The sequence below is a fragment of the Tasmannia lanceolata genome, unplaced genomic scaffold (assembly GCF_043159265.1).
Source record: "Tasmannia lanceolata isolate RefF3 unplaced genomic scaffold, GAP_Taslan_0.1 ptg000008l, whole genome shotgun sequence".
Classification (NCBI taxonomy): domain Eukaryota; kingdom Viridiplantae; phylum Streptophyta; class Magnoliopsida; order Canellales; family Winteraceae; genus Tasmannia; species Tasmannia lanceolata.
In genome coordinates this window covers 6,625,719-6,647,695 of record NW_027518685.1, presented here as the reverse complement: position 1 = coordinate 6,647,695, position 21,977 = coordinate 6,625,719, and the positions used below count along the sequence as shown (strand labels likewise).

Sequence of the window (21,977 nt, the reverse complement as noted above, 5' to 3'; positions counted from 1 at the left end):
TAAGTTCAGATTCTTTATTTTACCTATAGTGTTTCAAGAAATGTTCCTCTATCAATTCCCATAGAAATGGATTTGAATTTGCAATAGATAATTTGAATAACATTTGCTTCTCTACTATGGAATTTACTTTTTTGATAAGAAGAAATTCCTTTGTTTCACAAGTTAATTTCTAAGGTATTGTTTGGATTGCAAGAATTTTCTGGGAAAGTTTGGAAAGGAAAAGTATTTTTAAAGTTTGTACTTTTCTTTACGCACAAAAGAGGTAACTTGGACCAATTTTTATTTAGAGGGAGCTTCAATTTATGATGATATCCCTCCAAACTAGCATCATTTGATTGCCATTTACAATTCAGATGGCAGTCCTTGTAGGCTGTAATTTTTCCAATAGCAAATCATTTTGCACTTTTTGCTGTTCCTCTTAGATCAAGAGAAAAAGGTAAAGTAAAGAAATGGAAATCCGTATTCCTTTCCTTCTTCTTCAATATTAGGTGCATCCAAACGGAACCTTAGATAATAGTATAATTTTCATTTTCCATGTAGTCATGCTTACGAAACCAAACCAAACCATGTCCGCTTTCAAAGATTTGAGGAAAGATTGTCTGTTTTATGATAGAAACTCTAAAGCTACCACTAAGGCCATGTCTTGCAACCACGAATGTTTTTTCATGACAAATTAGTTTCTCAAGTGGTTAGAGAGGCGTAGGGTGGGTGCGAGGAGAGATTTAATTGAGAGGGCGCGAATGAGCAAAGTGTGAGAAGTGTCTAAAAACAAGGAAAATATCAATCATATTTTGGATGGAGTTTTTTGTTTCCTGGTTTTTCATGCTTTTCTCATCATCTCCTCACTCCGTCCCTCTCATGCCCTTCCTGGTTTTTCATGGAGTTACTCCTGTTGAGTTGGGCCAAATCCTTAATAGGCCCAACTCAATTGGGCCCAGCCCCTTTTAAAATTTGAAGGCCTGTGTATAAGCTTGCCTCCCTCATGCATAAATCCTACTCCGCCACTGATTGCATGTATTGCTGCATTGTCAGGAGCATTGCCACATGGGAGGTAGCTTAATTAAATTTCAAATATAACTAAAAGAGATTAAAACAAAAGTGAGTTGTGCCATTATAAAAATATTGTTGTGCCGAAATCATTCCCAAGATTTAACTTCTTCAATAATAGTAAATTTTTTTTTTTAACAAAAGCAACATTCGACTCATTTGAAAAGGAATGTTTTTCCCAGTATTTAATTTTTGTTTCTCTATTCATATGAAATTATAAAAGTTTTTATGAGAAAGCGACTGAATAGCATTTCGAATATTAAAACTTTTGGGCCATACATCCTTTGTATGTTAGTGGGTGGTGGAGAGTGATCATATTGGGAGAGATGGGAAGCAAGGAGGAGGAGGAGGAGGTGGTGGAGAGTCGGGAATGGGTTTTATCCTCATACTCGCCACAAGGTCTCCCAACTTCAGATCATCTCAAGATTCGTAAGGTGAGCTTAATGATTGGGGACAACGTTATCCCAGATCACCACGTGGCCCTAAAGCTCCTTAAGTTGTCCGTCGACCCTTATCTCCGGCTGATAATTATCGGGAGGCAAGACGGACTTTACCTCCCACAAGTCGAGCTTAACAAGGTAAATGTTTCCTGAGAAATCATATGGTGCAAAATACAGTGGGGCACACATTATTTGGGTAATCCAGACTATTCATTTGTTGGGCCCTAATAGATAGGGTGTGCGTGCCCTGAAAACCTTCTTCATAAGATGACATTAACCCTTCGATTTGTGGATCGATGTTTAAAATGGACAGCACGGTATAGAAACCTCGGGATCATCCTATATAGGGAGAAGTGCACACCCTATCGAGAACAGGTCCCAACAAATGAATGGTATGGATCACCCAAAAAATGTGGCCTCCACTGCTCTTTTGGTCTGGATTTGCATGCATGGCTCTCGTGTTTCCCTTGACTAAGCATCTCATGCTCTAACATTATCATTTCCTCAGGTTGTAAAGACATTTGGTGTGGGCAGAGTTGTGAGGTCTAAGGATCCGGGTTACCGAAGGGGGGACATAGTTGTGCATCCATTCTTAGGGGTGGTAATATTGTTTCCATTCTTTGAAGTGGCAGATTATTGTGTAATTCCGGCAAATTCACTCCGGAAAGTCGATCCAACGGCTGGAATTTCATCGTCGGACTACCTCAGCTCACTTGGTAAGAAAGATTTTTCGTAGAAAGTTGGTATTATACACCCTTAAAATTAGGTCTTGCACCCATATTAGATTATCCTCTAGAGTGAGAAAAATATCAAATCAAATTACAAAACCAATGTGGTGGATATGTCTAAATTTGCGGGCGTCAATACCAATTATTTTTGGGCAGTGATAAATGGACTCTCAAATATCTTAAATCGACTCCCCATGCGTCTTTCTCACCCTATTATGGGTGAGAAAGACACATGGGAAGTCGATTTAAGATATTATGGGTGAGAAAGACACACGGGAGTCGATTTAAGATATTTTTTCATAAAAGCAAAATTTTAATTTTGGTCCAATAAATGTTGGGCCTCACAATGCTTGTCATTTAGTTGGAGGAAGTTGAGGATGTGAATAGTTCTACTTTTATGTCCACATCCAAGTGGAGATGGTCCTGCCTAAAAAAGCTTATCATTTGTTTGTCTTTTCCTCCTGACCAAATCCAAAGAGATTGGAAAATGGAAATGCAACAATTTATAAAGAGAAAACGGTTTCTACACACGAGTGTAGATAAGTTATCTACACACTAGCTTAAAATACAGTGGATGGCATATTGTTTGGGTGATCCAAACCATTCATTTGACTGGCCCTCACATAGATAGGGTGTCCACAAAAAATCAGCTCTATAGGATCATCCCAACTCTATGATTAGTGGAGGTAAAATGGACGTGTATAAACTTTCACAAATTGTCCATTTTTTGCCTCTATGGTTCGAAGGGTTAGGATGATCCTATGAAGCTGATTTTTTGGACACACCCATCAAATGAATGGTTTGGATCACCCAAACAATGTGGGCCCCCACTGTATTTTAAGCTAGTCTATAGATAACTTATCTACACTTGTGTGTATAAACCGTTTTCCCATTTATAAAATGACACCTAAACAAACTCAGAGGTTAGAAAATAGGAGATGATAAATTCGCACCCCCTGTAGGATAATTAGCACCCATGATAACGTGAATTGTGGCAGACTTTAATGCTTTTTGACTCAAATCACGTTGAAGGGTGCGATTTATCTAACAGGTGGAGCGAATTTACCATCACCGTAGAAAATTGGCACACCATATATATTCTCCCATGTTTCTGACAGGGGACGAAGTGACGAACTGTGGTGGTCTCTGATATTGCGAAAGATTGACAAATTGACAACATTAGCTAATGGTTTTCATGGGAAATTTTTAATATGTTTCTTTCCTTTTCATGGGAAATTTTTAATGGATTTTTTTTTTCATGGAACAGTTTTATCAGTTTTTTTTTTCCACTATCATTTTACTGCACATGTTTTGATATGGTGCGGCCATCATTTAAAACCCAAGCATAATATGAGTGGGGCCTGCCATTTTACACCCATGCATGGGCCACGATTTTGCACCTCATATTTTTATATGGTAGGGCCCATCATATCAACCCATACTAGACCCGGCAAACGGCGGGCCGGGTCAAACCCGGCCTGTACTTTAGCTTGGACCCCCACCCGGCCCGTATGGGCCGAGTCGACCCGCGGGTCACCCGGATTTCTAACATATTTTTTAAGATTTTTTTTTGTTTGTATAGGGATTTGCTAGCCACCTTCCCTAACCATTTATGTTCACTGTTTGAGAGATTTGTCTTATTGTCGACGTGGTGCAAACTGCAAAGATTGGCCGAAGTACGATTTGTGAAAAGGTGGCTAGCAATAAATAATAGCAATAAATAAGAATAGGGGCACTAAGTTTTAAATGAGAAATTATGGAAAAATGGTAGCAAAGTAGAAGAATTAAGAAAAACGTATGACGATTACAAAAAAAAAGTCAATAGGTTCCAAAATAAAACCTTTTGCACTTCTCTACGGGCACTTGCGGGTCCACCCGGCCCGGCCCAGTTTTGACAGGCCGGGTGGACCCGCAGGTCAGTTTCAAACAGCTCAATGATTGGTGACCCGGACCCTTAATTTACGGGCGAGCCGGGTGGACCCGCGGGTCCCAGTCACTTTTTGCCAGGTCTAACCTATACCCATGCATTATGGTGGGGCCCCACAATTAGGGCTGTAAACGGATCGAATTCGAAGCGGATATCCGAATCCGAATTCGATTCCATTATGCACTATCCGAATTCGAATTCGACGGATATTTAATTTTTTTCTTTCAAATTCGATTCCGACGGATATTGTTTTGAATTCGGATATTATCCGAATCCGTTTATCCGGTAAATTCGAATTCACATCCGAATGTCCGAATTCATATCCGAATCCGTTTATCGGATAAATTCGAAATTCGAATTCACATCCGAATGTCCGAATTCATATTCGAATCTGTATATCCGGAGAAGAGTCGCCAATGATCCTCAGATTTGTAGGGGTTGTAGTGAATGCCGAATTCCAACAAAGATCGCAATAAGGAGGTGATCGGAGAGTAGATCTCGGTGCCGAAGAGAACACTGATAAAGGAAATGACCCAGCTTCTGGTCTAAGGTGCTTAGATCTATGCTTAGGATAGACAGATCTAAGCCCAAATATCCTAGATCTGGAGGATTGGAGTCGATTTCAAGGGTTCAGAGATTAGAGAATAGGGCTTCAGAGGAACGAAAATGGAGGATTGGGGTTTAGATTTAGTGCTGGGGAGAAGGTAGAAGGAGATAAAGGTATAAGCTAAGGTAGCAATGGAGGTTGGGTTTGCAGGGGATCTTGGGTTTTAAATTGATAGAAATGGGGTTTAAGAAGAGGGTTTTGGTGATAGTAGTGGTTGTAAAGGAGGCAAGGCCAGAGGCGTGGTCGGATTCCGGCGGAGATTTTGCCGGAGAAGATGATCTTGCCGAAGCTTGGAGGCTCGATCCCTTCTCTCTCTCTCTCTCTCTCTCTCTCTCTCTCTCTCTCCCTCGCTCTCTTTTGTCTGCAAAAGAAAAATAATCCCTCCCACGATCTCTACTTAGAGTTTTATTCCCAGGGCTCTTTACCACAACTAATCTCAGCCCTTCATTTGTTACATTTCCTCTCTTTTTATTTATCTTGATTATCCTTTACCACTGATAGTCATAAAATTAATGAGAAAACCCTCTTTCATCCAAATTTTGTACAAGTCACATGGATAGTCATAAAATTAATGCGAAATGATAGGTTGGACGAAATTTGGGCGAAAATTTCACCCAAATTTCTTACAAGTCACATGGGTTGTAATTATTTAGTTGGAGAATGTGAAAACCAGCCCATGTGGTTTTAGTCAAAACAAAGTTGTCAAAATCTGCCTAACGGAGTGCGTATGTGTACTGCAGGGGTGCGAATTTATCATTGCCCTTCTTAAATTGACTAAAAAACAATTGAGCATGGAGCATGGGCCATAGGGAATAGATACATACAAACAAAAGAACCTATGGAATCTAGCAAAAGCCCTATATTGAGCATGGGCCTGGCTATTTTCACATGCAAAAGTCAGCTACGAAATGGCTTTCCATGAAATTGGTTAGCAAATCCCTTTAATTAAGGATTTGCTAGGCAATTTCCCCAAACACAATTTCATGGCCGACTTTTGCATGTGAGTACAGCCACAGAGGCTCAATTTTTTTTACAAATTTTGTCTTATTCATTTAATTAAGCTGACTTGGGTGTTTTCTCATACAGAAATCAGACACAAATTTTTTTTTCTATAGGATGATCCTAGCCCTCCGATCTATAGGATCATCCTATGGAAATGATTTTTGGGGAACAACCTATTTAGTATTTACGCTGTGTCCCATCACACGGACGGTTTGGATCATCCTATGTTGTGGTCCGTACAGTACTTATAGAAAAGTATGGGACTATAAAGGCTTACACCATACAACACTAGCTGGAGAAACACGATCTTCCACTATTTTACCGGAAGGGCTCACTCTATTATGGAAACCTCCATAGATCAAAGGGCTAACTTAGGGGTGGCAAAATTAGCTGAACTGAACCGGAACCGAACCGAAAATTCGGTTTCGGTTTGGTTAAACCCAAGGTTTAAAATTTGGGTTTCGGTACCGGTTTCGGACCGTGAAATTTCGAAATTTCAAAATTTCGGTCGAAATCTGGTACTTGACCCGAAACTAATATTTTAATCAATATTAAATTTCGGTTGAAATTTCGGTGAAATATTAAATTAATATTAAAAAAACATATTTTTGGGTCAAATTTCGGAAAAACCGAAATTTCGATCGAAATAAATGACCGTTTCGGTTTTGATGCATTTCGGTGTCGATCTCCACCGAAATCCGAAATTTTGGATTTCGATCGAAATTTAAAACCACGGTTAAACCAAACCGATTCAAATTTCGGTTCGGTTCGGTTTGGTAAAACCAAACTGATTCAAATTTCGGTTTGGTTCGGTTTGGGGGTCGAACCGAACCGAAACCGAACCATTGCCACCCCTAGGCTCACTCTATTACGTGATTCTTAAGGACTATTTACCAATTATTTTGCAAACTAGAGAGTTATATTAAATAAATATTAAAATGTAGAGGAAAATGATTGTACGCTCGACCGTACCTAAAGTTAGGTACGGTAGAGTGCCAAATCACATGGGTCCCACATTTTTGGTGAGCATCTAAACTATTCATTTGCAAGGCCCCATCATAGATAGGGTGCATACCAAAAATCAGCTCCATAGGATGATCCTAACCCATCCATTTGTGGAGGCCAAAATGGACAGACAGTGTTTGTCCACAAATCTGCCCATTTTGGCCTCCAGTTTTGGAGGGGTTAGGATGATTCAATGGTGCTGATTTTTGGTATGCACCCTATCTATGATGGGGCCTTGCAAATGAATGGTTTAGATGCCCACCAAAAATGGGGGACCCATGTGATTTGGCACTTTAGGTACGGTCGAGCGTACAATCTTATTCCTCTAAAATATATATATATATATATATATATATATATCGATGGCAAAAATGTAAATAATTATATTTGAGGTGTTCCTCCCTAAAAAATGTAAATCTTATTTGATGATATTATTAATAAAAATAAAATGATTCCGGATATGGATTCGGATATACGGATCTAAATCCGGAGATTCGGGATAAAAGGATGTACTTCTCGGATTCGGATGTTAAACGGATCGGATGTACCATTTACCAGATTCGTATCCGCTAAGAGCCGGATATCTCATAAACGGATTCGGATAATATCCGCTTTAAACGGATTCGGATAATATTCGCTTTAAACGGATTCGGATGTGGATGGTAATCAGATTTTCGAATGTCCATTTACAGGCTTACCCACAATTTACACTCAAGAGCTGGCCCACCACCTCCGCCCAAATCCAAATGTACAGTGGGCCTGAAATTTTATACCATGATTTGAGAGATTAGGTCCCACCAAATCCATGGTTGGGGTAGGGCCCACCATTTTACACCATGTTTTTTTGGTAGGGCGGGTCCCTCCAACTCCACTCAAATCCACATGCATTGTGTAGGGTACAATATTTTACCTCATGTTTTGATAATGGTTTTAAATTTCGGTCGAGACCTTAACCGAATCGAGCACACCTGAAACCATACATTTTTTTGGCCGAAATTTCAAATTTTTAATTTTTTCCGAAATTTTGTCCAAAATTCAAGGAAATTCTGCCCAAAAATCTCGAATTTTATTAATTAAATAATATTTCCTGAAATTTAGGTAATTTTGGGCAAAAATTTGGATGGCATAAAATACTGTTTTAATTGATTCCGGATTTCGGCAGAAATTTCAGTTCGGTGAGGACCGGAACGCATTCCGAAACTGAAATTTGAAACCATGGTTTTGATGGGGTGGGTCCCATCAATCTCAACTCAAAGACCTCGCATATGGTGAGGCCCACCATTTTACACCTCATGTTTTGATGGGCGGAGCCACTTATTTTACATCCATGCATAGCATGGGCTAAGAATGCTAGTGATTATCTATTTGCTATGTTTGGTTGATGACAGGACTTCCAGGGTTTACAGCATGGGTTGGGATGCAACATATTGGGAACCCAAAAGCAGGAGAGAACGTATTCGTTTCGGCAGCTGCTGGAGCAGTAGGAATGTATGCTGGGCAATTGGCCAAACTCAAAGGCTGCAGGGTTGTAGGAAGCACAGGAACAGATGACAAGGTATTTATTTCAAAGGTGTTTCTTTTGAAATAAAATGGGAGTAAGACAAAATTTACGCCCCCCATCTAGGCCAAAGGAAACTGTCCTTGGAAAATGTGAATAATCCAGAGTTCCAGACTAAACAATCCTAATTGGATGGCTAAGCCTGTTCAACTTGAGCGTATTTTTAAGCTCATGAGACCTCCATGGTAGAGTAGTCCTCTGGTTACAATGTAACCGGATCTTGCAAACATCATGTGGGCCGGGCCGACTCGGGCTCCTGATGCACTTCCCATTATATCCTTCTCCAGAATTAATTGAAACACATCAGAAGAATGATGGCAATTTGGTACTTGCCTGCTCAACAGTAGGGACGTAACTTGGGCCAAGTTTGGTTGAGATTTTGATAAAAAACTGAATTGAATCAGCTCGAACCCGACCCAATTTTATGGTAAAAGGTCAGCCTGAATTCATAAAAATTGGCCCCAAGTTGCACCCCTATAAAAAAAAGAAGGTATGCGTCTATCCAAAAATGGGATGTAATATCACCTCCTCTATGTTTAAGGTTGAAAAATGAAGTTGAAATGTTTGTTTTGAAGGTGAAATTTCTGAAAGAGGATCTTGGATTTGATGATGCCTTCAATTACAAGAAGGAAACGGATTTTGACGTTGCCCTAAGCAAGTAAGTTGTCCTACTTATGCCTTTTCTTAATTATTTTCAGCAGTAGAAGGCCATTTCAAGAGTGCCCAATTATTCCCAGGTCACATTGTCCATTACTCCATTCCCATTGGTGCAAGTAGTAACGGAAAATTTTCAAAATATTTCTGTTTTTGATTTATTAAAGGAGACACTTCTTTTTGTGAACTGGTATTTCTCTTCAAAAGACTTCTTTGTTGTGAAAGGGTGCCTTTATGTATTTTTATTTTCTGTAGAAGTTGGCTTAGGCCCCATCCGTTTATACTGTTGCAACCAATTATGGGCCCTAAACCGATTATTGGACTCCAAATTAACGAATTTTGAGTCCAATAATTGGTTTGGGGTCACAAGTTCCAACCATGGTTTTAAATTTCGGACCGAAATTTTGAATTTCGGCCTTTTCGGAATTTCGAGAATTTCGGTCTGAAATTTCAAGAAAATGTATTTAAAAAAAAAAAATGTTACAAAATTTCGGAATTCGAAATGAATTAAATAAGCTTTTTTAATTATTACCAAATTTCGACCGAAATTTAAATTTTGGAATTTTGTAAAACCGGTACCGAAACCGAAATTTTAAACCATGGTTGCAACAATCTAAATCGAAGAGAGCCTTGGGTTTATTTCAAAATATTTTTACTCTCATTTTTTATATATATATTGACACTTCTCTTCTTTCTGCTTTCTCAAAATGCGGTCATACCGGTTGCTTTTGAACTTGGGGTGCATCCCTTGATCATAGCATTGGCATTGTATCTTCAAAAACTTATTTCCTGGTAACCAACTGCATAATGGGGAAATAAGAATTTTTTAAGAGAGAGCCTTAATTTGCTTACCTTGCCTATCTCCCTTTTTTAATATCTCTTTCTATATTCTCTTTGCCTTTCTTCAATTATTTGAGTCTCCATCGTTGAAGTTGGCAAATCGAGTAAGGTAAATTGCATCCATTGGGAATATGATTGGAGGGACTCCGACCATTGATTTATGGAAAATTTACACATACTGTTTCTAAATATTTGAATCTCTCAGGTATTTTCCTAATGGTATTGATATTTACTTCGACAATGTTGGTGGGAAGATGCTGGAAGCTGTCCTCAACCATGTCAACCGACACGCTCGAATACCTCTCTGTGGAATGATCTCTCAATACAACCAGGTGCGCTGTAATTTTTGTTTCTTCTTATTATAGATATGTTATAATTCGGATTGCAAATTTGCAGTCTAGTTTTTTAGATCGGGTCTCAATGGGCTGGACCCAGTCATTCATTTTTTCGAAATGGCTTAAATCCGACACCAAAGTTGGATTTTGAATGTACGAAACCTGTTGTTTTGTGCCATATCGATTCCCCTGAGGCCGTGTTTAGATAGCAAGAAAAACATTTCTGATTGAAAAAAATTTCTTAATTTTTTTTCTTTCCACAATGTAGAAGAAAATGATATGATCGTTGCTAATTTGGAGGGATATTATAATAAATTAAAGTTCGCTCTAAGTAAAAATCGAATAGAGTTGGTTCAACTTATCTTTTTCCTTGCGTAAAAAAGGTAGAAAGATTTAGAAATACTTTTCCTTTAAAAAAAATAATGGCAATTCAAAGTCCAAACAGCCCCAAATGGTAATTATGGGATACATAATGTATTAATGTTAGGATGTTGTTCTTGTTAACTAAGGCCCTGTTTGGATTAGAGGAATTTTTTGAAAATGTTCTGAGAGGAAAAAAAAATCCAAAATTTCATGCTTTTCCATTTTTTGATTTCATATGAAAAAGTGACTTGAACCAGCACAATTCAAGTTCAATTTACACGGGCCTTAAATTTATAATGGGTTACTGATATTGGCACTACCATGTTTTAATATTTGCACAAATTCAGCTTATCTTATTCTTTTTAATTGACTTCTGAGATCATTTTGGGAACTGTAATCAACCTTGACAGCAATTTCAATAATAATAGAAGACACGATGAGTTAATGCAATTATCAAAACATTGTAGTGCCAATATCATTAGCATTTTTAAAGTATCCCCAAAATTTATCATTTTCCTCAAAATTTTCGAAACAAAAAAAAAAATTCTAAAACAATAATACTTCAAGATCTTCACCAATGAAAACTTTCAATTGTACCCTTTGCATTTTTTCCAGGTTTGGAATGATAGAGAAGGAGTTAGAAATTTACTCAACGCGATAGGGAAAGAGGTGAGACTGGAAGGCTTTTTAGCAGGTTCTCATCTTCATCGTTTCCAGGACTTCACCACAGAGATGGAGGGGTACATAAAGCAGGGGAAGATCAAATCCAAGTACCAGATATACAATGGCATTGAGAGCTTCTTGGAGAGCTTGACTTCCCTTTTCTCCAGCTCTAATGTTGGGAAAGTTATCATTCAAGTTAGCAAAGACGAGGAACCCTGATGCTCCAAAATCCTTAGACTTGATAAATGATTCATAATAAATGTATCTGTTTGGATTGTATTGAATCAAATACTTAGTTTGTTTTGCCTTCCATTTTCTCCAGCTCTAATGTTTTGCTCCAAAATCCTTAGACTTGATAAATGATTAGTAAGAAATGTATCTATTTGGATTGTATTGAATCAAATACTTAGGTTGTTTTGCCTTCCATTTTCTCCAGCTCTATTGTTTTGAAAGTTATTATTCAAGTTAGCTAAGACGAGGAGCCCTGATGCTCCAAAAGCCTTACACTCGATAGTTTTGATTAATGATTCATAATAAATGTATCTCTTTGGATTGTATTGAATCAAATACTTATGAAATCACTTGGATCAATGACTCTACAAGTTCCCTTTCAGGGGCGAAACGTAAGCATACAATTGAAACTCTGACCTCAAGGTTGAAGGCCGAAACCTTGTCCATTATCCTAGAGGCTCAATCCCACCATCTTGGTTGATTTCACCGTGAACTCAATCTTTACAATTGCTGAATAAGCACAACAAAGGATATAAAGAGTGAGTTTCGATCATATTGGCCGGAAAATAAAAACCAGAAAATTTGCTGCCAGATCAGCTGTCTGGGAGGAAACAAGGGAAATATCTTTCTTAGAAAAAGTGTTTTCCCTGTCACCCATGCCTAATGAGTTTTCCGATGGAAAAATCTTCCCATATTCCCTCTACTTTCTTTTTAGGACATCCAAACGGATTTTAAGAAAATATCCAGAACACGTCAGCATCTAATCTCGACAAAATAGGTCACCCTTCATCCTTAGAGACATAAAAAAAAAATCTTCATCCAATTCCTTTTATGCTCTGTTTGGTTGCCGGGTTTTTTTTGTTCCTGGGAGTTATGTGGGAGAGTAAGTTAAATTTTGGTCCCATCCCATGTTTGGTTGCCTTTTAGCACTAGGTTTTTTTTAATCCCACTCTTGTAATGATTACTTGTGGGGTGAATTTTTTAATCCCACTTTTGTAATGATTGCCTTTTCATCCCATCCCAAGATAACCCCAGGAACAAAAAATAAACTCAGGAACCAAAAATAAGCTTGAGAAGAATTTTTTTTCTACCCAACAGTTCAAGCAACCAAACAAAGGTTTTTTTTTTTCCCACCATATCTCCCAGGGTATTTTTTTCTCCCACATAACCAAACATGGGATTTTTATTTTACTAGGATACTTCTAGGACTTTTTTTTCCCCACCTATCTCCCCGGGTATTTTTTTCTCCCACATAACTCCCAGGAACAAAAAAAACCCGGCAACCAAATAGAGCATTAGGGGTGCAACTCAGGTTGGGTTCAACCCGAAAATTTGTCAGGTCGGGTAGAGTTCAAGTCAGGTCGAGGTCGGGTTCAAGTTGAGTTTTCCTAACCCGGGTAGAGTTCGGGTTGAGGACTTGGGCAACCCGATCCGAGTTCAACCTGACATTTATATCATTTTTTGTTTTAGTAAGCTTAAAAAGTCAGGTTGTGTCGGGTTGGATTTGGGTTGGAAAAAAAGGTTCCTCAAGTCGAGTCGAACCTCATCGGGCTGGAAATCGGGTCGGGTCGGGTTCAGGTTGAGTAAATGGCTCCTCTTGTCGGGTTTGAGTTGGCCTCAACCCGACCGAACCCTACCGGAGTTGCACCCCCATTTCACGTCCGGTTTGGGTTGACAAGTCAGACAAAGGCACCCCAATTATGGGTTGCAAGGAAAACGGAAATCCGTGTTGGAGAAAAAGAGGTATCTGCTTATGTGACACGTGCCAAGACAACAAAAAAGAGAGTTTGGATCCCTAGAAAAGTCAAAAAGCAGTTTGAAAAGGACTAAACATGGGTTAAATTCACTGCTGTCTTTCTTTTCTAAACATAATCCCGTTATAGAAGTGTTTTCCTAAATTAAAAATAATCTCACTTCCATAAAAGATTAAGGGACCTGTTTGCACGAATCGGTTCCTAATACTGCTCATTATAATTCACCAAAATTAGGAAATTATAAACCAGCAGAAAATGTAATTGGTTAAATCCTTAGTTTCAACTTAAGACCAAATTCTTTTTGCTCTTCTATACATTCTTGACTTGCCCTTTTTGGGTCCCAACTTCTCACATCTCTTGGAACCAAGGATTTGAATGGTTTTCTAAATAGGGTTTTGCTGACTTGTGCCCTAAGGGCGTTAAGGTGCATTGGAAAAGAAATTTTCCAATCATCTTACATAATCAGCCAACCCCAACTAGTTTGGGACAAAGGCTTTGTTGAGTTGAGAATCAGGAAATTTGTACCATCAAAGATGTAATTTAGTATGGATAAATCAATACTCAAATGTAGGGCCTTCCTATTTTCCCAGGGTCTACTGGATTGATGGAAGGCTGGTGGGCCTGACCGGGGTGGTTATAGTTTCTGATTTTAGATCCATTCAATTAATGGGTTGTAAAATGCAGCTCATTGCCTAGCCCAGGCCCAGAATGGATAGACCTGTCCTGTAGTAGTCATTTGTCGCCTCATTAAATAGCCCAACCTATAGTACACTTGGCCCACCCAACCCTCTTTGTAGCCCAATTTATTCAGGCATCTCCCCGTGTTTATTATTTATGTAGCTATGAAAAATGATTCCAATTACAGTCGATGCCCTAATTATTAGTATTAATTGTGGCAATATTTTTATATAAGGTATTAGACAGTATTAACTATCAGATTAGTGTTGGCCATCACCATCACCATCACCATCACCACCACCACCACCCTTAGCCCTTGCCAAATGGCACATTCTTCGTCCAACTCTTTGTCCTTGCTTTAATTGTATTTTAGTGTATCAAGTTTTATAACTGTCTATCTGGTAAGACAAAAAAACCCAATGGACTCCTACCCTTTGCCAAACGGGAGTTTGGTGCTGTTGCACTGTCTGTGTCTGCATCTGCCATTGGTGCCGTTATCACTAACTCGACAGAGTTCAAGGCTATTGCAATCTCCACATGGAATTCCACTGAAGAGACTGAAGAACATTTCCAAGGTACCTACATACAGTGTGTATTTACGTACATTTTGTTGAGGAAAATGTGAGTAGGGGACGATGAGAGAGAGAGAGAGAGAGAGAGAGTCTTCAGCATCCCAAGAACCTTTGTTGATCCGAGAGGATTCTCAAGCTGCAGAAGCGAAGAGGACTGTTGATATCTCTTCTTTCTTTATATTATTAGGGTCATCACATAAAAGCCATGTTATTTTCTTCTCTGGATAGCTTGGTTTTGAATTTTAGAAGGAAATATTTGATTTTGGTAGAATTGGTAAGTCATAACAAGAAGTTCAGCATGAAATTCGTCCAAAGAGGAAGGAAATTCAGGACTTGGATCAAGCTCGTTTTCCCTTTGTCATTGTTCTTCACCTTGTTTTAGCAAGGGATCAGCTGTTTGGAAGACTTTGGCATCTCCTTGCCTAAGCAATTCGTTTTCCTTAGCAATTTCAGCGCCATTGTGAGGTTCAGTTCTCATTTACCCTACTAGTGGAATGGTTGGCTTTCTTTGGTGTGTTGATTTGGAATTTACCTTGCACAATTATCTATTAGGCCCCGTTTGGATGCACAAAAGCTCGGCAGCCCGTTTGGATGCTGAGAAGATTTTGATTTGGATTTCTCACATTTGCAGCCCATTTTGTGTTGTGATTTGGATCCGGATCAAATCCTTGGATTTCAAAATCAGCGACTGACAGCGACAAAAATCAAATTTCCAAATATGCTTTGGAAATAAGTAATTGGAAATCCACAGATCTGGCAGTTTCCTTCACCCTCTCTCCTGCTCAATCTCTCTCCTCCACTAGGAAGTACCCCTTCCCTCTCTGCCTCCCTCAACATAAGCTGGCGGATCTATTCATTTTGTATTCAAAACTCAATTCCAAATCCAAATACAAAATATGAGATATCCAAACGGGCCCTCAGTGTGTTCCCTTGCCTCGCCATTCTTTAATTAGTTAACTTTCTCGTATTAATTATCACTACAATTACTTATTAAGGGACACCCTTTTATGACATCGTGGGCCACACCTTTGCTTGATTCACCCTCAATCTCATAGGCAGAAGTAATATAGATGGACAGCTGTTAATATATACCTGATTTGGCCCATCTTCACTCAACGACCAAAAGTACATTGACAGAGGGCGTGTGAAATGAATGGTCCAGATCTACCAAAGTTAGGCCCACCAATCTTATTTCATTTTACTAAAATACCCAACAAATGAGGTAAGTCCAAAATAAAAAACAAATAGCTGTCTCATGGATGTCCCTAACAACCCCCTCTGCTCACATAATAATACAACTGCAGCCTGCAGGGCAGTTATTTGGACATGGCCCAGAGAATAGACTCAAATTAATTTGGTCCCTCCCGTCTAGACACTCCTTCCCCACGCTTCTTAGTAAATTCCGATACGGTCGGGACATACTAAGGACAAAACACACATCTCTCTCAATCCAGACCCCACCTCATTTCTCTCTAAATTCTCATTTTCCTTATTTAATATATAAACACACTCTAAATTTTAATTTCCTACTCACCTGATCATTACTTCAAACATTTCGTAGGAATATTTCTTTTTGGTCAATTTTCGGGCCCACCGCGGGTTTGGACGGTCAACCTCACTTGATTTGGTGGGCCACACTTATTGCTTTTTGTCCGGATCACTGGACCCCAGAAGAGTCTCATTCTCGCAAGTATAATTAGCAAGTGAGAGACTCTCTCTCTCTCTCTCTAAAAAATCCAAATAAATACCAAATAAAAAAGCGCCACGAGTATCGCGGCTGAGCAGCGCAATCCCGAAAAGTCGTGCCCATTACTTGTCTTTCCGAAACCCAAGAAAAGAAAAGAAGACTCGTTACAGAGCGAAATCCGAGAAAAGTAAAAGTGACCTGACGAAGCCAAAAAATAGACCCCATTCTTCTATAAATCCACCCCTCCCAACATTTTACCCCATTCTCCAATAAAATACCAAAAAACAGACTCCAAATCCCCCTTCTTCTCTCTCTCCTCCTCTCTTCTTCCAATGGCGACGAGTCTTCGATTAGAAGACTACGCCCACAGCCCAGTCCACTACGCCATAGCAATAAGCGATCACACTCGACTCGCCCGACTCATCTCCACTCTCCCTCGACTCACCGATCCAACCCAAATCAAAACCGAGTCCGACTCGCTCGCTCAAGAAAAACTCGCCGACAAGATCTCCACCCTCCTCGACTCCCGTGAAGTCCCTCACCGTGAAACCCCACTCCATCTCGCCGTCCGTCTCTCCGACCTAGCCGCCGTCCGATCTCTCGCCTCCGCCGGAGCCGACGTCTCCCTCCATAACGCCGCCGGCTGGAACCCTCTCCAAGAAGCAATTTGCTCCCGGAAAAATGACATCGCCCTAACCCTACTCCGGCACCACCACCGCTCCGCCTGGTCAAAATGGCGACGGAGACTCCCTCGCCTTGTCGCCGTCCTTCGCCGGATGCGCGATTTCTACATGGAGATCTCATTCCACTTCGAGAGCTCACTCCTCCCTTTTGTCGGCCGTATCGCTCCTTCAGATACGTATCGGATCTGGAAACGTGACGGAAATCTCAGAGCCGATACGTCTCTTGCTGGATTTGATGGTCTCAAGATACAACGAGCTGAACAGAGCTTTCTCTTCCTCGGTGACGGTGATCGAAGCGCTGATCTCCCTTCTGGATCTCTACTCGTTCTAAATCGGAACGATAAAGAGATCTTTGATGCGTTTGAGAATGCAGGAGCGCCTTTATCGTCTTCGGATGAGTCTGGATTCTATGCTCAGACGAGCGTATATCGTCCTGGCATGGATGTGACCAGAGCAGAGCTTGTTGGAAGAACGAATTGGAGGAGACAAGAGAGAACAGAGAGTGTTGGAGAATGGAAAGCTAGGGTTTATGAGATCCATAACGTAGTTTTCAGTTTCCGAACGAGAAAAATCGCTGCTTATAGTCCATCTGATGAGGATTATGATGATGATGATTTTGATGCTCGTAGAAATCAAGCTGTTCCTTTAGTGTTTAAGGAGAAATCAGAAGACGGATTCCTTGTAGCTGAAAACCCTAATTTTGAGTTTGATATGCGTAGGAATAGCAGTTTTGAGAAAGGGGATTACTGTTATAACAGTAATAGGAAGATGAAAGGGAACAATAAGGAGTGGATTGAATTCGGAAGACAGAGTGTTGATCTTCCACCTCCATCTTCCATTGAATTTGGAAGAAAAAGCGTCGATCTTCCAAGAAAAAGCGTAGATCTGTCGCGGAGTTCAGATGCTAAACAATGGGGGAAGAAGAAAACAACAGCATCACAGACTAAAGAGAGTGAGTATGTGAAGAGTCTAAGGCCTTCTGTTTGGCTAACAGAGCAATTCCCTCTCAAAACAGAAGAGCTTCTTCCTCTACTCGACATTCTCGCAAACAAAGTGAAAGCCGTTCGTCGTCTCAGAGAACTTCTCACCACCAAATTCCCTCCGGGAACTTTTCCGGTAAAGGTACGCAATCTGTTAAGAGTAGATCAGATCTTGACCGTTCGATTGATTAGCTCAGGTTCTAAACACTCAATCCAACGGTAAGATCTGATCTACTCTAACACAATCCATTCAAATCGAGTTTCAGAATCACAAAAATCACAATTTTGTGTTTTTTCTTTCGCAGGTTGCGATTCCGGTGGTACCGACGGTGAGAGTTGTGGTTACGTTTACGAAATTCGTAGATCTGCAACCACAGTTCTTCACTCCGATGTCGAGCCCTAGACATTTTACGGATGAACAACAGGCTAGTGAGAAGGAGCACGTGATTAACGGTTCTTCTTTCTCGTCTTCTGCTCGATCGAAGTCTGTAAATTCGTTGTTATATGAAGAGGCAGATCCTTTCGTAATACCGAGCGATTATACGTGGACAAGCATTGAGTCCAAGAATCAAAAGATGAAGAAATCCAAATCGAAGAAGGGTGGGAAATTCTAAACGTGTATAGTATTCTCTGTCTGTTCTTCTTGTTTTCCGTTGTTACTTTGTTTAGTTTAGTGGTGCTTTTAAGGGTAATTGAGATTCTTTACTGGTAGTAGTCAGAAAAGAATGCAAACGTAGGCATTAGCTTTGATATATGGAAGAATGAAAGTGTGGCATGTGGTACTGGAAATAGGATACAAGGAAAAAGTTATTTTGCCAGGAGGGCGTTGCTGTGAATATAATATGTTAATATTGGGGAATTTGGCTTAAGAGAACTTTATTTATTTGGAATAGATGGTTTTAAATGTGGTGGAGAGCATATCTGAACGCCGATGTGGGTCAAAATGCGGGTAAGAAAAATCCTTGTCAGCTCGGTGTGGACGCGGACAAGAATGTCGTCCTAGTCATAGTTGTCAAACTCTTACCACTCGTACGAGTCAACTCTCGAGTAGAGTTGAGGTAAGTCGCTGGACTTTCGAGTCGAGTCGAATGGGTGACTTGCCTCTGTTGAAAGACTCGTTTGAGTCGTCTAGTAACTCGAATGAGTCAGTGGGACTCGACTCGAAAAAATAAGACTTACGAGCTGAGTTGAGTCACTCGGCCTGGGTTTTCTTGTTTTGATGGTTGAAAACTTGAAAGTTATAACTTAGAACTTAATTATATTTGCGCATGCAAGTTACAAACATATAGTTGTTTATATTTTTGGCTTAGTGTTTATCTATATACTATTGGGTTATATTTATTTCATGCTTCATCTTTTGATATATAATTATAATTTTATTCAACTAAATTTCTGTTCTTGGAAAAAACTCTTGCAAGTCACGAGAGTCGAGTCACTGGTTGACAACTGTGGGCTTAGTACTTGGTTGACGTGGTCATAGCTCGAGAGAGTCAAAGTGCGAGATCCCACATCAGAAAGGGAGGGAAAGAAACTGGGCTATATATGTGTCTCCCTCTCTTCCTTTGTAGATGTGTTTTTACGTAGGAAAAACAAAACCAGGGGGGTTTACGACCTAGAACCGGACAATATATGCACGGTGTGGGGTTGGGGCCATAATGGTATCAAAGCCATATCTCCCGTAGTACGGCGTGCCAACGAGGACGCTGGGCCTAAGAGGGGTGGATTGTAGAATTTCACATCGGAAAGGGAGTGAAAGTTACAGGGCTATATATGTAGACCTCTCTCTCCATGTGTAGACGCGTTTTAAAACCGGGGAGGGTTTAGACCTAGAGCCGGACAATATCTAAACAGAGGGGTCAGGGTGTGATAGATTGGGGTTTAGTCCTAGAACCAGACAATATCTGCATGGTGTGGGGCCGGGCGTGATAGAATGATATCAGAGTCATACCTTCCATACGGTACGGTGTGCTAGCGGGTGTGCTGGGGCCTTGGGAGGCGTGTCCCTGCGAGGGCGTTGTGCCCTGGGGGTGGATTGCGAGATCCCACATTGGAAAGGGTGGGAAAGAAATTGGGCTATATATGTGGCTCCCTCCCTTCCTCTACAGACATGTTTTTCTGTGGGAAAAACAAAACCGGGGCGGTTGCGACCCAGAAGTGGACAATATTTGCGGGGCGTCGGGCCAAGACGTTACACAATGGTGTTTTTATTGACTCTATAGGGCAAAAACAAGAATGCAATTGCTAAATGCAGAACGCGGCCATGGGAAAAGGAATTCGACTCGGGGAATCCTGACAACACAATGGAGCTTTAAATCTATGATGAAGACATGATCATGTTAGGGTTGTCCCAAACGCATCCTATAAAAAAATCATGGGTATAATTTTGGATACGTAGGAATGGATGTTAGGAAGCTGTATGACACTTGTGTGTCTTGAAAATGGTTGCAATGAGTCACGACTCTGACCATCTTCTGTTTGTCATGGGACTGAGATGCACCCATAATATCTCAGAATAAGCCGCAAGATCAACGGGCTTAATCATCAAATGTTTTGGTGGCCCGAAAGAAATATGGGATAATATATTAAGGGAATTGATTTCAACACACCTATGTTTTTATATATGCGCTCATGTATCTTGTCTTTTAGTGGGAGACAGTAAAACATGTTTGTGTTTTACTGTCCCCACAATCCCCTTTACAGCTCTTTAATTATAAAAGACAAGAAACATGAGCGTCTTGTATCAAAACATGTTTGTGTTGAAATCATTTCCCTATATAGATTAGGGTGCAATTTGAGCCGTTTCGGGATGAGCTTTTGCCGATAAATGAATTAGAATTATAGATAAAGTAGGGTAGGTGTCTGTGTTGTTTGGGTTAGTTAGATATTGATTCTATTGGACATAAACTAGATATGGTGTTCGTAACAAATCATCTCCGTAGGATTATGCTAAGTTGCTAACCCTTGATTTGTGGAGTTTTAAAATGGACGGCTATAAAATGGGTCCATTTTGTGCTTGCATAGATTGAATGGTTAGGATGATCCTACGGAGATGATTTCTTAGGAATACCCTGTCTATGTTAGGTTTTATGTTAGGTTTTATGGAATGAATGGGTTGGATGACTCAAACAACATTGCTTGATGTGCTATTTGTAGTGGCTAGCTCAGTAACTTATCTGAGGTCTCCCTCATATGCCTTGCCCCCTTAGAATAAACCTGAACGTAAAAGCTCAACCAAAATTCCTAAAAATCGACCCAAAGTGGCATCCCTAATATAGATGGTCGTTTTTAGGATCTTTACAGAATGATAGTGGTGGCCGTTCGTGATAACAAAATGCGAGTCCAGCCCATTGCCATGACCCTCACTTGATCCAATGACCTGAGTGCAGCCCATTGCCATGACCCCACCTTAGAATTTGTAGTAGTGTCTATCAAGATTTTTAAAAAAAAAACTCAATAATCAAACCCCTATAGATGAGATGAGTAGGATCATCCTATGGAAATGATTTTTGGGGCACAACCTATTTACATTGTGGCCCATCAAATGGACGGTTTGGATCATCTTCTAGTGTGGGCTGTTCCGTCCATTTTTAAAAATAGGGGGTGCATATTGTAATAGAAGGGGGTGAATTTATCACTGCCCTAAAGAAAATTTTTTTTTGAAAGCAAACCACTTGGGTTAATGTATTTGCTATTACACATGCAAGGGTTTTGATAACGGGTGCCCTAAGGTGCATTGGAAAAGAAATTTTCCAATCATTTTACACGTACTTTCATACTTTTACACATGTTTTGAGATTAATTTATAAAAGGACACCTTGCTCTGTTTGGTTGCCGGGTTTTTTTGTTCCTGGGAGTTATGTGGGAGAAAAAAATACCCTGGGAGATAGGTGGGAAAAAAAAAGTCCTAGAAGTATCCTGGTAAAATAAAAATCCCATATGTTTGGTTGACCGGATTATGGTAGGAAAAAAAAAACCTTTGTTTGGTTGCTTGAACTGTTGGGTAGAAAAAAATTTCTTCTCAAGCTTATTTTTGGTTCCTGAGTTTATTTTTGTTCCTGGGGTTATTTTGGGATGGGATGAAAAGGCAATCATTACAAAAGTGGGATTAAAAAATTCACCACACAAGCAATCATTACAAGAGTGGTATTAAAAAAAACCTAGTGCTAAAAGGCAACCAAAAATGGGATGGGACAAAATTTAACTAACTCTTCCTGGGACAAAAA

General features: G+C 40.0%; 2 protein-coding genes across 3 annotated transcripts; both read left to right on the top strand.

Annotated features, from left to right (window-relative positions):
- The first annotated feature begins 1,338 nt into the window (after positions 1-1,338).
- Positions 1,339-11,593, top strand: LOC143884133 (2-alkenal reductase (NADP(+)-dependent)-like). Its single transcript, XM_077387539.1, has 6 exons — positions 1,339-1,625; positions 1,996-2,203; positions 8,145-8,311; positions 8,890-8,972; positions 10,014-10,140; positions 11,122-11,593. The coding sequence occupies exons 1-6, from the start codon at positions 1,374-1,376 to the stop codon at positions 11,386-11,388; spliced, it is 1,104 nt and encodes a 367-aa protein (XP_077243654.1). The 5' UTR covers positions 1,339-1,373; the 3' UTR covers positions 11,389-11,593.
- Positions 11,594-16,305: 4,712 nt separating this feature from the next.
- On the top strand, positions 16,306-18,613 carry LOC143882622 (uncharacterized). Of its 2 annotated transcripts, none has more exons than XM_077386087.1 (2): positions 16,306-17,890; positions 18,060-18,613. In XM_077386087.1, the coding sequence occupies exons 1-2, from the start codon at positions 16,424-16,426 to the stop codon at positions 18,366-18,368; spliced, it is 1,776 nt and encodes a 591-aa protein (XP_077242202.1). In that variant the 5' UTR covers positions 16,306-16,423; the 3' UTR covers positions 18,369-18,613. The 2 variants fall into 2 exon arrangements, with proteins under 2 accessions (XP_077242202.1, XP_077242200.1); XM_077386085.1 differs by having other exon boundaries at positions 16,309-17,896.
- The last annotated feature ends 3,364 nt before the right edge of the window (positions 18,614-21,977 follow it).

Excerpts from the sequence above, each read along its gene's own strand:
- LOC143884133 (XM_077387539.1), top strand. The coding sequence starts at position 1,374 with ATGGGAAGCAAGGAGGAGGAGGAGGAGGTGGTGGAGAGTCGGGAATGG. Across the intron at positions 1,626-1,995 it reads CACAAGTCGAGCTTAACAAG|GTTGTAAAGACATTTGGTGT; the intron begins GTAAATGTTTCC and ends TCATTTCCTCAG. Across the intron at positions 8,312-8,889 it reads GCACAGGAACAGATGACAAG|GTGAAATTTCTGAAAGAGGA; the intron begins GTATTTATTTCA and ends TTTGTTTTGAAG.
- LOC143882622 (XM_077386085.1), top strand. The coding sequence starts at position 16,424 with ATGGCGACGAGTCTTCGATTAGAAGACTACGCCCACAGCCCAGTCCAC. Across the intron at positions 17,897-18,059 it reads CGGGAACTTTTCCGGTAAAG|GTTGCGATTCCGGTGGTACC; the intron begins GTACGCAATCTG and ends TTTCTTTCGCAG.